This window comes from Medicago sativa, chromosome 5 (genome assembly GCF_051527215.1).
Source record: "Medicago sativa cultivar Bolivia chromosome 5, Bolivia_mono, whole genome shotgun sequence".
Taxonomy (NCBI): Eukaryota; Viridiplantae; Streptophyta; class Magnoliopsida; order Fabales; family Fabaceae; genus Medicago; species Medicago sativa.
In genome coordinates this window covers 36,744,878-36,759,798 of record NC_140753.1, presented here as the reverse complement: position 1 = coordinate 36,759,798, position 14,921 = coordinate 36,744,878, and the positions used below count along the sequence as shown (strand labels likewise).

General features: G+C 36.6%; 1 protein-coding gene and 1 pseudogene across 1 annotated transcript; one reads left to right on the top strand and one right to left on the bottom strand.

Annotated features, from left to right (window-relative positions):
- Positions 1 to 133: 133 nt before the first annotated feature.
- On the top strand, positions 134 to 10,659 carry LOC146922064 (glucose-1-phosphate adenylyltransferase large subunit 2, chloroplastic-like; annotated as a pseudogene).
- Positions 5,773 to 6,826, bottom strand: LOC146922065 (uncharacterized). Its single transcript, XM_085710510.1, has 2 exons — positions 6,199 to 6,826; positions 5,773 to 6,065 (listed from the first exon to the last, which is right to left on the bottom strand). The coding sequence occupies exons 1-2, from the start codon at positions 6,824 to 6,826 to the stop codon at positions 5,773 to 5,775; spliced, it is 921 nt and encodes a 306-aa protein (XP_085566636.1).
- Positions 10,660 to 14,921: the final 4,262 nt, after the last annotated feature.

The following is a 14,921-nucleotide window of genomic DNA, read 5'->3' as shown; positions in this document are numbered from 1 at the left end:
AATCGGCATATAAATTAACACCAAAACGGCATATAAATATACACCAAATCGGATAATAGAATTTTACCGAATCAGACAATAAAATCACACTAAATCTTCCCAAGTGCCAAGTCTTTGAAGCAAAACAGCAAAAATGGGGATTGGCATCGCGCACGATCGTGCTTGTGCAGGCACTGGCCATGTCTGTCTTTCTGGCAGCATAGCTTCATCATCAAGCACGATCGTGCTTGTGCAGGCATGGCCCGTGCCAAGCTCTCTGGATTTTGCACTTTTGAACAACATTGGAGGCACGGTTTGGTTCTTGTCAGGCACGGCCATGCCTGATATTTTTGCATAGAATCTTCATATTTTAGGCCTCAATCAGCTCCAATCATGCTCTAGATCCTTCCATTCCTTAACCATGCTCAAAAACCCTTTCTTTTACTCCAAGATTCAATCTTTCACCATATTTGTTCCTAAAATTAAATAACAGACAAATTGAAGTACTAAAGTTCTAAAAAGTAACAAAAAACAATAAATCTTAATAAAACCTTAACAAAATAAACACTTAAAAACAGTAAATTATTGACTTATCAACTATGGCGGTGGTTTTATTGAGGTACACTTTTTTTTTTTGTTACCATGAATAAGTTTTTTGATTGCACTTAAATCATGACAGGCTAGAAATTTGTTATGTTAGGTATTGGCAGCAATTCCGAGCATAAAAACATAGAGAACGTTCTGATATTGTGTGGTGATCAGCTCTATAGAATGGATTACATGGAACTTGCACATGTCGGTATTATTAGCTGTTAATTTTGATTAGCTTTTGTTGATCATCTTTCACCGTGAATGTTTCACATGACAATTGATCTACATCTGCAGAAGCGTATTACTTCATGTGCTGATATTTACACATTCAGTTTCTGAAATATTAATATTTTCTTCTTTTTTAACATAGATGTGCCTCTGATTTTGGATTAGTGAAGGTTGATGAAAGAGGGCAGATACGCCAGTTCATGGAAAAACCCAAGGGAGATCTATTAAGATCTATGATTGTTATTCTTCCAATTTCCTCTTGAAATATTGAGATGTAATATACTATAGTCTATAATGACTTCAGTTCTCAATCTGAAATCATCTGTCTTTGATTGCTCTACTTATTCTCATAGCATATAGATACAAGTGTTTTGGGATTATCAGCTCAGGAAGCAAGGAAATTTCCATATATCGCATCAATGGGTATATATGTGTTTAAATTAGATGTTCTTCGCAAACTTCTCAGATAATTAGCATATGATTTGTTTCAAAGTTAGACTTATATAAGTATGATGTGATTTCCAATTTTCTAGTGACAAATTTTCAGGAGTTGTTTTCCTAATGCAAATGATTTTGGATCTGAGGTAGTTCCATTGGCTGCAAAAGATTTTAAAGTTCAGGTAGTTTCTTTAAGTAGAGACTACTCGAGTGATACAAGTCGCTTTAGTAGAAGTATTTTGTGAAATGTTCTATTATAATAGCTTTTTATTAATGCATTGAATTATCATATTATATTTTTATAGTAAACAACCAAGGTTGGCCCTTCTATTTCATCACAGGCATGTCTTTTCCATGGTTATTGGGAAGATATTGGGACTATAATATCTTTCTTTGATGAAAAGTTGGCTCTTATGGATAAGGTTGGCCTTTTAGTATTTAAAAGTTATAGGTATTATCAGTTAATGAGTTTATAGAAGTTGTGATTTTTTCTTCTTTCATGTCGAAGCCACCAAAGTTTCAGTTATATGATCATTTAAAGCCTATATTTACATGTCCTCGTTTCTTACCCCCCAACTAAAATGGAGAAGTGCCAGGTAGAACTTCAAGATTTAGTCCATTTAGAGAACCTTTTAGGATCCTAATGGGGACTAATGAGAGTGTGCAATAACATCAATTGTAGGTGGTAATTCATTGATTTCAGATGGTTGCTTTCTAAAGAGTGCAAGGTTGAACATTCCATTGTGGGAATTTGCTCAAGACTTGATTCTGGAGTGCAGATAAAGGTACATCTATCTGCTAAACTTCTCCTAAAGTGACTGACATGAAGCCATGTTATCACATTTGAAGGAAAATCGAATAGAAGAAAGGAGTAGAAGCAACAGAATAATTTCGATTTTCTTTCCTTGGATCATTACGAAATTCAAACATGAATCAGTGATTCGATTGTTACCTCAAAGTTTGGAATCTGAACGTTGGAACCTGGAAACTGGAATCTCGATCACAGCCAAGCAAGCAACAAGCAGCAAAGCCTCTAGCAAGTCCACACGAACAGTGCTCCTCCAAAACTCGGTGCTAGCCAATGAATCGGAAGTTCAGAGAAGAAGGGTTGCTCCAAAACGTGTTACCAAAATCTTCAGCACTAGAGTTCTATTTATAGAACTTCTAGTGTGCTCTGCAAGTCAGAAGTCACTATTGGGCTTCAGTAAGCCCAACAACGAGTTTAGTAATTTTGCTAACTAATTAGCGTTATTTACTAAACGCACCCCTTATATAAGTCATAGTTATATATATATTTCTCTTTTGACTGTTCTTTGTGAGTGACCCTATAGGTTCTAATCACATTGGCAATAATATTAAATCTAATATTTAATATTATAAACAATGAGCGGTATCTAGCAACACATCATTGCTACCCAAGTGACAAGAATGTCAAGTGATCTGACGAAACCTTTCCATGATAATACTCATGTGTACAATTACTCCTTTGTCTCGATATCTTTATTGATCCCAAGGCATAGATATTGTCACCCTTGTATAGATCAATATTTATATTTCTTGATTCCGAAATATACTGAATAACGAACAAGTCCAATATCTTATATTGACTTAGTTCGGCATGGCCACGCAGTTTTACAGTCATATTTCATCAAGAGGCCTAAATATATATCTCCCATTTATGAGGAGGGACAAATCCCATCTAGGACACTCATGTCCCTCAGCATGTTTCATCAAGCACCCATTAACCAACGTTATGGTTATCGTTTTACAGACAACGTTAGAATGGCAACAGAGCACTTGAGTCCACATCTAGTGATCATAGTGGTTTCAGGTCTAAGAGCGATATACACTATTATCATTGTGAGAATATCTTATGACAATTGCATAACTTACTATGTAGTATTCTCACGGTGGGTCAATCCAGTATAAATATTACTCCTAATATTTATACCTATGTATAGACTTAATATCTCATATCTATGACCCATGAGATGCAGTCATCAGTCTACGTACATAATAGTCTCGACGCTTTATTATTATCCTTTATTCATATTAAATCTTTGACTACGGATACATTTAAGAATAGCGTTCTTTATGATATTGTAATCTCATGATTAAGTCACACTTAATATATTATTACACGAACTATCTATTCTAAGGACTTTATTATCATTACACAAATATAATAAAGAGTGCCATATATTATTCAATAATAAAAGTCATGATACATAAAATAATGTTTAACGTAAATTATTGGCCTCTAGGGCTTACACCAATAATCTCCCACTAGCACTAGAGCCAATCAAGCATAAACCTAATACCCATAGATGTAGTATGACCATCATGCTTCTGCTGGGCAAGAGCTTTAGTAAGTGGATCAGCAACATTCTCTAATGTTGGTACTTTGCATATTTAACATCTCCTCTTTCGATAATCTCTCGAATAAGATGATAGCGCCTTTGTATGTGTTTGGATTTCTGGTGAGATCTAGGTTCTTTGGCTTGTGCGATTGCTCCATTGTTATCACATAGTAATGCAATGGGATCCACAATACTTGGAACTATTCCAAGATCAGAAATGAATTTCTTAATCCAAACAGCTTCCTTTACGGCATTAGATGCAGCAATATACTCGGCTTCTGTTGTAGAATCAGCGACTGTTTCTTGCTTTGAACTCTTCCAGCTCACAGCACCGCCACTTAAGCAAAACACATATCCAAATTGCGATCTAAAGTCATCATGATCTGTCTGAAAACTAGCATCAGTGTAACCAATTACAGAGAGCTCTTCTTGACCTCCATAGATCAAGAAAGTATCGTTAGTTCTTCTCAAGTACTTAAGGATATTCTTGACAGCAATCCAATGATCATTGCCAGGATTAGACTAGTATCTGCTCGTAGCACTTAAAGCATATGAGACATCTGGTCGAGTACATAACATAGCATACATGATAGACCCAATTGCTGAAGCATATGGAATATCATGCATTCGATCCCTTTCTTCGTTAGTCGAACGGGATTGAGTCTTTGATAGATTTATACCTGACGACATAGGGATGAATCCTTTCTTGGAATCATGCATATTGAAACGTCTCAGGACTTTGTCTATATATGTAACCTGACTTAAGCCAAGCAATCTCTGTGATCTATCTCTATAGATCCTGATTCCTAATATATGGGAGGCTTCACGTAAGTCTTTCATAGAAAAGCATTTCCCTAACCAAGTTTTGATTCCTTGTAATGTAGGGATGTCATTTCCGATTAACAATATGTCATCCACATATAAAACCAGAAATGAGACTATGCTCCCACTAACCTTCTTGTAAACACAAGGCTCATCTTCATTTTTAATGAATCCAAATTGTTGTACAGTTTCATCAAAACGAAGATTCCAGCTTCTGGAAGCTTGCTTCAATCCGTAGATTGATCGCTGTAATTTACATACTTTCTTGGGTGCTTTAGGATCGCCTAATCCTTCAGGTTGTGTCATGTACACATCCTCAAGAAGATTTCCATTAAGGAAAGCAGTCTTGACATCCATTTGCCAGATTTCATAATCATGGTATGCAACGATAGCAAGTAAGATCCGAATGGATTTAATCATTGCAACTGGTGAAAAGGTTTCATCATAGTCTACACCATGAATTTGTTTGAAGCCTTTAGCAACCAATCGCGCTTTATAGGTATTAACCTTTCCGTCCATGTCGATTTTCTTTTTGAAAACCCACTTGCATCCTATAGGATTAATTCCTTCAGGTGCTTCGATCAAGTTCCAAACTTGATTTGTGTACATGGAATCCATTTCAGATTTCATGGCTTCAAGCCACTTCTCAGATTCAGGACTAGTAATGGCCTCTGTGTAAGTCACAGGCTCATCTTGATCCATGAGCAATAGATCACCCTCTTTTGATATGAGATACCCATATCTCTCAGGTTCTTAACGTATCCTGCTAGACCTACGTGGTTCTTGTGTTACTGGAATAGGAATTTCTGTCACAACAGTTTGTGTATCTTGTTCCTGTTCCTCCATCGCTATGTCTTCACTTTGTGGGTCTTGAACTTCTTCAAGATCTACTTTGCTCCCACTGATTCTTTTGGAGACAAAATCCTTTTCAAGAAAGACTATATTTCTGGCAACAACAATTGTTCCCTCAAAAGGTTTGTAAAAGTAGTATCCTCTAGTTTCTTTAGGATATCCCACAAAGAAACATTTATCAGATCTTTGTTCAAGCTTAGTAGACATAAGTCGTTTTATATAAGCTTCACAACCCCAAATCTTTAAATGTCCCACATTGGGTTTTCGACCATTCCATATCTCATATGGTGTCTTTTCTACCGCTTTGGATGGAACTCGGTTAAGTGTATAAGCTGCAGTTAATAAGGCGTATCCCCATAAGGAGTTTGGAAGTTCAGCATGACTCATCATTGATCGGACCATGTCTAACAAGGTTTGATTTCTCCTTTCGGAAACACCATTCCATTGTGGAGTTCCAGGAGGTGTGAGTTGGGACAAGATCCCGCATTCTTTTAGATGATTGTCAAACTCTAAGCTCAAATACTCCACCTCGATCAGATCGAAGCATTTTGATTTTCTTGCCTAGTTGGTTTTCTACTTCATTTTGAAATTCCTTGAATAAAGTAAATGATTTAGATTTATGTTTCATTAGATACACATATCCAAATCTACTAAAGTCATCAGTGAATGTGATGAAGTAGTGAAAACCTCCTCTAGCAGTTATGTTTAGGGGTCCACACACATCAGTATGTATGAGACCTAAAAGATCGCTAGCCCTTTCACCTTGACTGGTAAATGGAGCCTTTGTCATTTTCCCTAACAAACAAGATCGACATGTTTCATATGATTCAAAATCAAAAGAGTCCAAAATTTCTAATATGAGAACCACATCCAGTATCTAATACCCAAGATGTAGAAGTAGACATGTTAATTTCTATAACAAAAATACCTGCAGAAGTAGTAGGAACATTTCCATTCTTCTTGTCTTCCAGATACTTTGGGCAGTTACGCTTCCAATGCCCCTGCTTGTTGCAGTAGAAGCACTTGCCCTCCTTAGCCACGCCTCCATTAGGCTTCAAAGCTTTGGTTGATGGCTTGGCAACAGCTTTGCCTTTGCCATTTCCCTTAGACTTATTAGGCTTCTTATGGTGCTTTTTGGACTTGCCATTATTAACCATTAAAACGGCAGCAGCCTTTCCTTTTCCCTTCATATTTTTCTCAGTAGTTCTCAACATAGCTGCAAGCTGTGGAAGTGTTTTGTCCATGTCATTTATGAGAAAATTCTGGACAAAACTGCTGAAGCTTTCAGGCAACGATTGCAAGATAAGATCAACAACAAGTTCCTGCTCAAGGACAAATCCCAATCGAGCTAGGTTCTCAGAGTACCCAATCATTTTGAGCACATGAGGTCCTACGGGACTTCCTTCGGACAGCTTCGTAGAGAAAAGGGCCTTAGAGACATCAAACCTTTGATGCCTAGCCTGCTCTTCATAAAGAGTCCTTAGATGTCCGATCATATCGAACGCAGCCATCCCTTCATGCTGTTTTTGCAGCTCGGGAGTCATGGTGGCTAGCATGATGCAAGAGACTTCTACGGAATCATTGAGGAACTTGGTATGAGCATTTCTTTGAGCCGCAGGAGCTCCAGCAAGTGGTGCCTCAGGAACGGGTCCATCAAGCACATACAGCTTTTTCTCGTGGGTGAGGACAATCCTCATGTTACGGTACCAGTCAATAAAATTTGTTTCAGTCAATTTTTCCTTTTCAATGAGGGATCGCAAAATGTTATTTGAAGCGTTATTGGCCATCTACAATTTTAAAATATACAAAATAAGTATCATGAAAATAACATATTTAACTTGGCCTTTAATTAAATACGCTCCCACTATTTTACTCAAATCAAATGACCTTCAAACATTTGACTCGGAAAATCCCGTTGGAAGATTTTCTAGTGGATTGAAATCCTTATTTCACCTTGATTTAAGTCAACGGGGGCTGTAATTAAAACTCAGCTATTTAGGTAGGAACATTTCCAATTGTATCATATACAACTTTCAAATCAATTAGGTGAATAACTCTTTATTCAAATCTATCATATAAACATTACCCAATTATAGCTTCTAAATTTATTCTAATCTTATTAAAATTAATTTAGTTAAGTTAGACCCAAAAGAATAACACTTGGGTAAATTGGATTACTGCACCGCAACTTACTAGTATAAAATATGCGCTTCATGGAGGCAAAACCCACATATTCGATATTAGTCTTGAAGGGTGTTAAACTTTTGGAAAGCATTGAACTTAATATTTTAAATTGAAGGATTTTTATTAAATTTGATCTCACCTCACCACGGCTTATATATCACATATATTCGCACTCCAATCATAACATGCATAACAATTATACAATAATAAAGTGACATGATTATGGCCATCCTAACGCTATGAATCTCTCAAGCCAATGAGAGAATCTAAACTAATCCTAGAAACGACCTTGCTTCTCCAAGCTTAACTTCCAGGACTATCCTAACGTCTTGAGCCCTATTACCTCCTTGTATTCTATTTACATTACATATGAAAGAAACTCGTTTTACATACGAGGGAGTGGATGAGAAGAGAATGTACAATAGAGATATAAGAGAGAGGCACGACACGCAGGCCGTATATATCCAAAAGAAATAAAATAAAAGGACTAATGCCATAATCATTCACATGATAATAATAACAAACACACGTTTATTATTATTAATTATACTTTATAATTAAATAAATTAAATTAAAATTCGACATATGATCACCCTACGCAGATTAGCCGGTTCCGCTGCCCGGTCACATACACTGTTGTTATACAGAATTTACCAATCATGCTTCTGTCGATATGTATAATCGAAAGGTTTGATGTTTCACCAGAAACTGTTTCTGAAACATCAAAGCAAATCGAAAAGCCATGCACATAGACGTGATTGATATTATTATTAACTGCGTTTTATGATCGATCAATTATGTTCCTGTCGATATGTATAATCGAAACGTCGATGTTGCACAGAAAACATAATATAATACGATGTCAATTTTAATTTTCTTTATTATTTAATTTCGTTCAATATGTTTAATCAAATTAAAACATAAAGCATAACAAAGCAATCTGATTCAAGGTTTCGTAACCAGGTTCTGTTACCACTGAAGGAAAATCGAATAAAAGAAAGGAGTAGAAGCAGCGGAATAATTTCGATTTTCTTTCCTTGGATCATTATGAAATTCAAACATGAATCAGTGATTCGATTGTTACCTCGAAGTTTGGAATCTGAACGTTGGAACCTGGAAACTGGAATCTCGATCACAGCCAAGTAAGCAACAAGCAGCAAAGCCTCTAGCAAGTCCACACGAACAGTGCTCCTCCAAAACTCGGTGCTAGCCAATGAATCGGAAGTTCAGAGAAGAAGGGTTGCTCCAAAACGTGTAACCAAAAACTTCAGCACTAGAGTTCTATTTATAGAACTTCTAGTGTGCTCTGCAAGTCAGAAGTCACTATTGGGCTTCAGTAAGCCCAACAACGAGTTTAGTAATTTTGCTAACTAATTAGCGTTATTTACTAAACGCACCCCTTATATAAGTTATACTTATATATTTCTCTTTTGACTGTTCTTTGTGTGTGACCCTATAGGTTCTAGTCACGTTGGCAATAATATTAAATCTAATATTTAATATTATAAACAATGAGCGGTATCTAGCAACACATCATTGCTACCCAAGTGACAAGAATGTCAAGTGATCTGACGAAACCTTTCCATGATAATACTCATGTGTACAATTACTCCTTTGTCTCGATATCTTTATTGATCCCAAGGCATAGATATTGTCACCCTTGTATAGATCAATATTTATATTTCTTGATTCCGAAATATAATGAATAATGAACAAGTCCAATATCTTATATTGACTTAGTTCGGCATGGCCATGCAGTTTTACAGTCATATTTCATCAAGAGGCCTAAAGATATATCTCCCATTTATGAGGCCACAAATCCCATCTAGGACACTCATGTCCCTCAGCATGCTTCATCAAGCACCCATCAACCAACGTTATGGTTATCCTTTTACAGACAACGTTAGAATGGCAACAAAGCACTTGAGTCCACATCTAGGGATCATAATGGTTTCAGGTCTAAGAGCGATATACACTATTATCATTGTGAGAATATCTTATGACAATTGCATAACTTACTATGTAGTATTCTCATGGTGGGTCAATCCAGTATAAATATTACTCCTAATATTTATACCTATGTATAGACTTAATATCTCATATCTATGACCCATGAGATGCAGTCATCAGTCTACGTACATAATAGTCTCGACGCTTTATTATTATCCTTTATTCATATTAAAGCTTTGATTACGGATACATTTAAGAATAGCGTTCTTTATGATAATGTAATCTCATGATTAAGTCACACTTAATATATTATTACACGAACTATCTATTCTAAGGACTTTATTATCATTACACAAATATAATAAAGAATGTCATATATTATTCAATAATAAAAGTCATGTAACATAAAATAATGTTTAACATAAATTATTGGCCTCTAGGGCTTACACCAACAACATCTACGATCACTTTATAGGATACCATGATGATGGGCGCTGACTATTATGAAACAGAGGCTAAAATCGCATCTCTTTTGGCAGCGGGAAATATTCCTATAGGCATAGGGAAATATACAAAAATTATGTAAGAATCCTAAAAACTGAAAACGCGTTGTCGTAATTTCACATTATACAACTCTATGAATGAACTCAGTTACATGGCATATATATGAATATAATTATACTAAACTTGGCATACATATGATATTCTGTGTTGGATTTAAATTGTTTCTTTCTCTACTGTTGCATCTTTTTTTATTATAAATTTGGTATATATCGTGACTCAAATCTTGTATGAAGGAAATGTATAATTGACAAAAATGCAAGAATTGGAAACAATGTAATAATTGCAAATAAAGAAGTAGGTATTAATTTAGTTGTTTATGTTATCTACTTTCTGCATCCTTTTTTCTTTCTTTTCTGAAGTGTAAGCAAATGGTTTATTTACTTCATGATTGAGTAGTTTTGATTTATGAATAAATGAGAAGATCTTTGTCGCACTAAGATTAGCAGCAGTGATATCCGTAGTTTTGGTTTTTACTTTTTGATGTAGAACGGTTACGTTATACTTCCACAAGGTTAGGATGTTACATATTGAGAAATGGCTTGCATTTTTGTTTACAAACTTATAAAAATGCTATTTAATCCTTGTATTTTACATTTTAAGCAAATTTTTAATCACTGGATAATGTGGGTAACTATTTGGTTCTTCAATTATTCAGGCACTCAATACCATGGTGACTCAAGTGTACATTTAGCTTTCTATGTAAAGCTTAATATTTATAGCTATGTTAATATAAAATTTCTTAGACTTTTTGTTTTGTTTTTCAAATATATACTCAACTAATTGATGTGGTTCAACAAAATTAAGCTCATCCAAGGTGATTTCAAAAAACACTAATCTATGTTTCTTGGTTATCAGGCTATGATAGGATGGAAATTCACGGAAAGTTGCATATGTTTTCCCCAAAGTTAACAAAAAATGATTCCTTCCGAAATAGCTTAGAAAGATTTTTTTTTGACCCTCATAGTTGTAAAACTATCTGAGCCTACTCTATCCTTCTGTCAATAGAGGGTATGCATAGTCGTCATTGAAAGTTACAGTGTGAGAATTTCTTGAACTATCTGTAATATCCCGCTCGTTGGTATTGGGATATTACCAGTCAAACGTGCCAGAGGACAAATGTTCATGGAAAATAAGTGTAACGAATAATGTTTATTAACGACATCAGTCAAGCACGAGTTAAGTACAAGTGTCGGTTTAAACACGTTTAAGACGAAGGGCATTTTAGTACTTTCACACAAGGCAGTATATAAGAATGTTTGGGGCCAAAACCTTCATAATTTTGTGTTGTTTCTCTCTCTAGGTTTTGAGAGTTTAGATTCTCTCCTCCTTCTCTCAAGAGTAGCGCCCTCCCTCTCTTCTCCAACCCTTCCTAAAGATTGATCCAACCTTGATTCAAGTTAAGCAATGTTTCCTCATGGTATCATAAGCATATGGAAGCTTGGTTCTAGTTTGATTTCACTCTTTTCATCACAAGGGGGAAGATTGGAGAAGCTAGGGTTTGAATGTTGTGAAGTGAAGGTGATGCTTGGAAGCTTGGGAATCAAGTGCAGATCATGTTAGGTGAGTTCTATAGATAGTTTTCCCACCCTTGGGATTATGTGTTTAACTTTGTAAGGAAAACATGAATTTCTAGGGTTTTCTGTATTGTGATTAGTTGCCCTTTTTATGCCATGCTTGCTAAACATGTAAATACTTGCTATATGAATGTTTTTCAGGTATCCTATGATCCATAGAGTTAAATTATACTTTGGGTCACTTGGTTTTGAGGTTTTTGAGCTAGAAATGCCATTTTTACAAGTTCTGGACTGTCACAACTCGTCGGGGCGAGCTAGGACTCGCCATGGCGAGCTAGACCATAGAACATAGGGTCTGCTCGCCACCAACTTGCCATGGCGAGCTGACAGCACTAAAACGTGATGTTGGCTCGTTCCAGGCAGTTTTTGGCAGTTTCATGCTGGGTTTTCTCTGTGATGTTTTTACAAAGTAAACCCCTCAAACCAAGGTCCTCTTTGATAATCTTTTAAAAGGTTTTCTTTAGAATGAAGCAAGTATTTAACATAATTAGTAACGCATGGCATACGAGAGAATGATATGATATAAGTCGGGTAGCAAACTAATCTTTAAGGAAGGGAAGAGCCTCGACACAGTTTGTCAAGAACTAGAATGCAAAGCATGAATCCTATGTATGCTAAGACGCGAAGTGATTAGAGTATTCTCATCGCACATGAACAAGAATGTCTATGTAGGTAGTTTACCGCTAATCAGGTAGATTACGGACCCGTGGTAAACGGGATAAGCTATTCGTCAAGGGGGCCCGCACGTCACTGAGTAATTAAGATGTAGGTGTCGTGGGAACGGGATAAGCTCCGCAAGGGGGCCCGCACGTCACTGAGGGAGTCTGATGTGCCTTAGCTAGGTTTTCATCGGTCATGTATGGGATTGTACTCGGGGTTACTCCACCCGGGGCTCTCCGTAAAATGAATCAGGATAATGATTGTTTGTTCAACGCTAACCTAATGAATGCATGTATGAATGAATATGACTATGTATGACACGAAATGACCATGATATGATATGATGCTGGACATGTACAAGTTATGCATTAGAGCAACTTATGAATGTTATACCGATGACGATCTTAGGTTTCCCTAATCGTCCGGTTTAAGATCGTGTCATGAATATGTTATGTAAAGTCTTGATGCTTTTAGCGTATCTTGAGTTAGCAGTCTTAGGTTCCTTTAACCGCCATGACACGTATGTTGTAAGCAAGACCTATGACATGTTAAGATGATCCTACGACGGATCTAGTATACATGACCATCAAGGCAAGCATGACCACACACGTATAATCAACCGGCAGGTTGTATTGTAGACACATGGTGACCATAGGTTTCCCCCGAGGTTACCTATACCCTAGGATTAGGTAGAACTGACTAAGATATTATGTCTCATCCCAATCCTTATTTGTTTAAGATAAACAGGTTGGTTTGGAAAGCTAGTAGCCGAATGGATATTTCAGCAAGTGCTCATTCGTACCCGCTGCGGGATGATATGGATTTCAAGGATGCATTTACTATGTTTTAGATAAGTTATGTTGTAATGGTATTGTACGAACACATATTGTCATGTAAGATATTCTTTCGAATGTATTCAAGTTGTAAATTTTAATGTATCCAGCAATAAAGATAACGAACATGCTAAACTTTCTAGATACGTTTAGTATGGGCGTTACATTTGGTATCAGAGCAGGTCGATTCAGATCGTGCCATGGGTCATTAAATTTCAACTAAGGTAGTGGGACCATTGGGTTCCAGGTAAATGTTCAAATTGTTGTTGTTAGTTAAGCCTGATCAACTCAATTTAGCATTCAACGATTAGAATGAATACCTGAGAGATGAATAGAACCCAAGAGGAACGAAGTATGTGATGAAGATGAACTGAAAAGTGTGAATTCAGAAGTAGGAACTCGAAGCGAGTAATATTAAGAATTTAATCGTGCCAGAAGGTGGCCGATAAACTAAGCAGTCAAAGTTTGAGTCCTCCAGGAATGCAAAGCAATGTTAAGATGGGGTGTTCCGACAACGTTGGGTGAGTTGTTAATGATACTTCGTATACCCGAAAGTGAAAAATTTGGAAATATCTAAGTTTGATCTGGAGCTTCGGTAAGAGTCGTTGTTGGAACAGGATTGTGATATAGAAAGGAATTGTATTTTGGAACGTAAATGCAAGGGTCCGCATATGTTGACAGAATTAGTGAGCTTTCAGGGGTAGTAGTATGTGTATGAAGTCAAAGATGTGGATGCCTAGAGTGGGCAAAGTTCTAGTGTCCGAAAGGTTGTGTGAGGCGGCAGAGTTATGAGATAAGCTATTCGTAGCGGAAGAAGTTAAAGTTTTATGTTAAGTCTTACCACGATTAAGTCATTAGTTCCAATGTACTGTGTATTGTATCGATTGATGTTAATGCTTGCCATGCAAATGTTATGGATTATTTTTATGACGTTAAGGGTGATCAATGTGCATTGGGTTACTGCGAAACAATATTTTTATGTCGGAAACATTTTCTTAAAACAATGAATCGAAGAAACTTGCTAATAGCCAATCTGAGGGCGAAATTTCAGATTTTCCGAAAGCTGTCAGTTTGTCTCTAGGGTCCGCAGTGGCTATTGGGGGTCGTCTTCACAATATTTTACGCAATAAAAACCCTTTATAACATCCAGTATCGAATGCACATTATATCCTAGGGTTTCCAAAGGAAAAGGCATGGACAACCATTAACGAAATCGATTCGGTTCAAGGTAACATTAGAAGTTAATGTGTTAAGAGTTAAGAAGGGGCTTGAATCAGAAGTTCGAGGTTCTGGCTTATGGGATAGACGTTACGGATGTGAAGTCATGAGACGAAAAGTAGAATGGTGAAAAGTTATGTGTAATCACAAGATTCCCGGATTTTTGTGAAGTTATGAGTACCTCTCGAATCTACGTTTTGCTTGATTGACTTGCTAAGGCTCGTCATGATGATGAATCATAAAGTTTACATGGTTTTAAAAAGGGATATACGCATATGGGTGATTGGAGTTGGCGTTCTTGGAACTAAAATGGAATTCTGCAGGTACCGGTCCGTCATGACTCGCGTAAAGTAAGCTAAACTCACATGGAGCAAGATTTGATGGCACTGTTGTATTATCAACTCATTCCGTGATTTTATGGTAACGACTAGGACCCAGATTCATTATGTTTTTATATGTATGACGAAGAATCGTCAACACCAATGACCCGTGTGCTAATATTATGAAGTTTTCTTTAAGAGAGAAATCAACGAGCAAGCATTGGTATGATTAAGCAAAGCATAGCATGCGAGAATACGAAGATGCAATGTTGGATGTTCAAGGAAGGTATGTACCAGTGCATGATGAGTCTACCATGGGAATTTGTAAGGAGGATTCATGGAAATAGT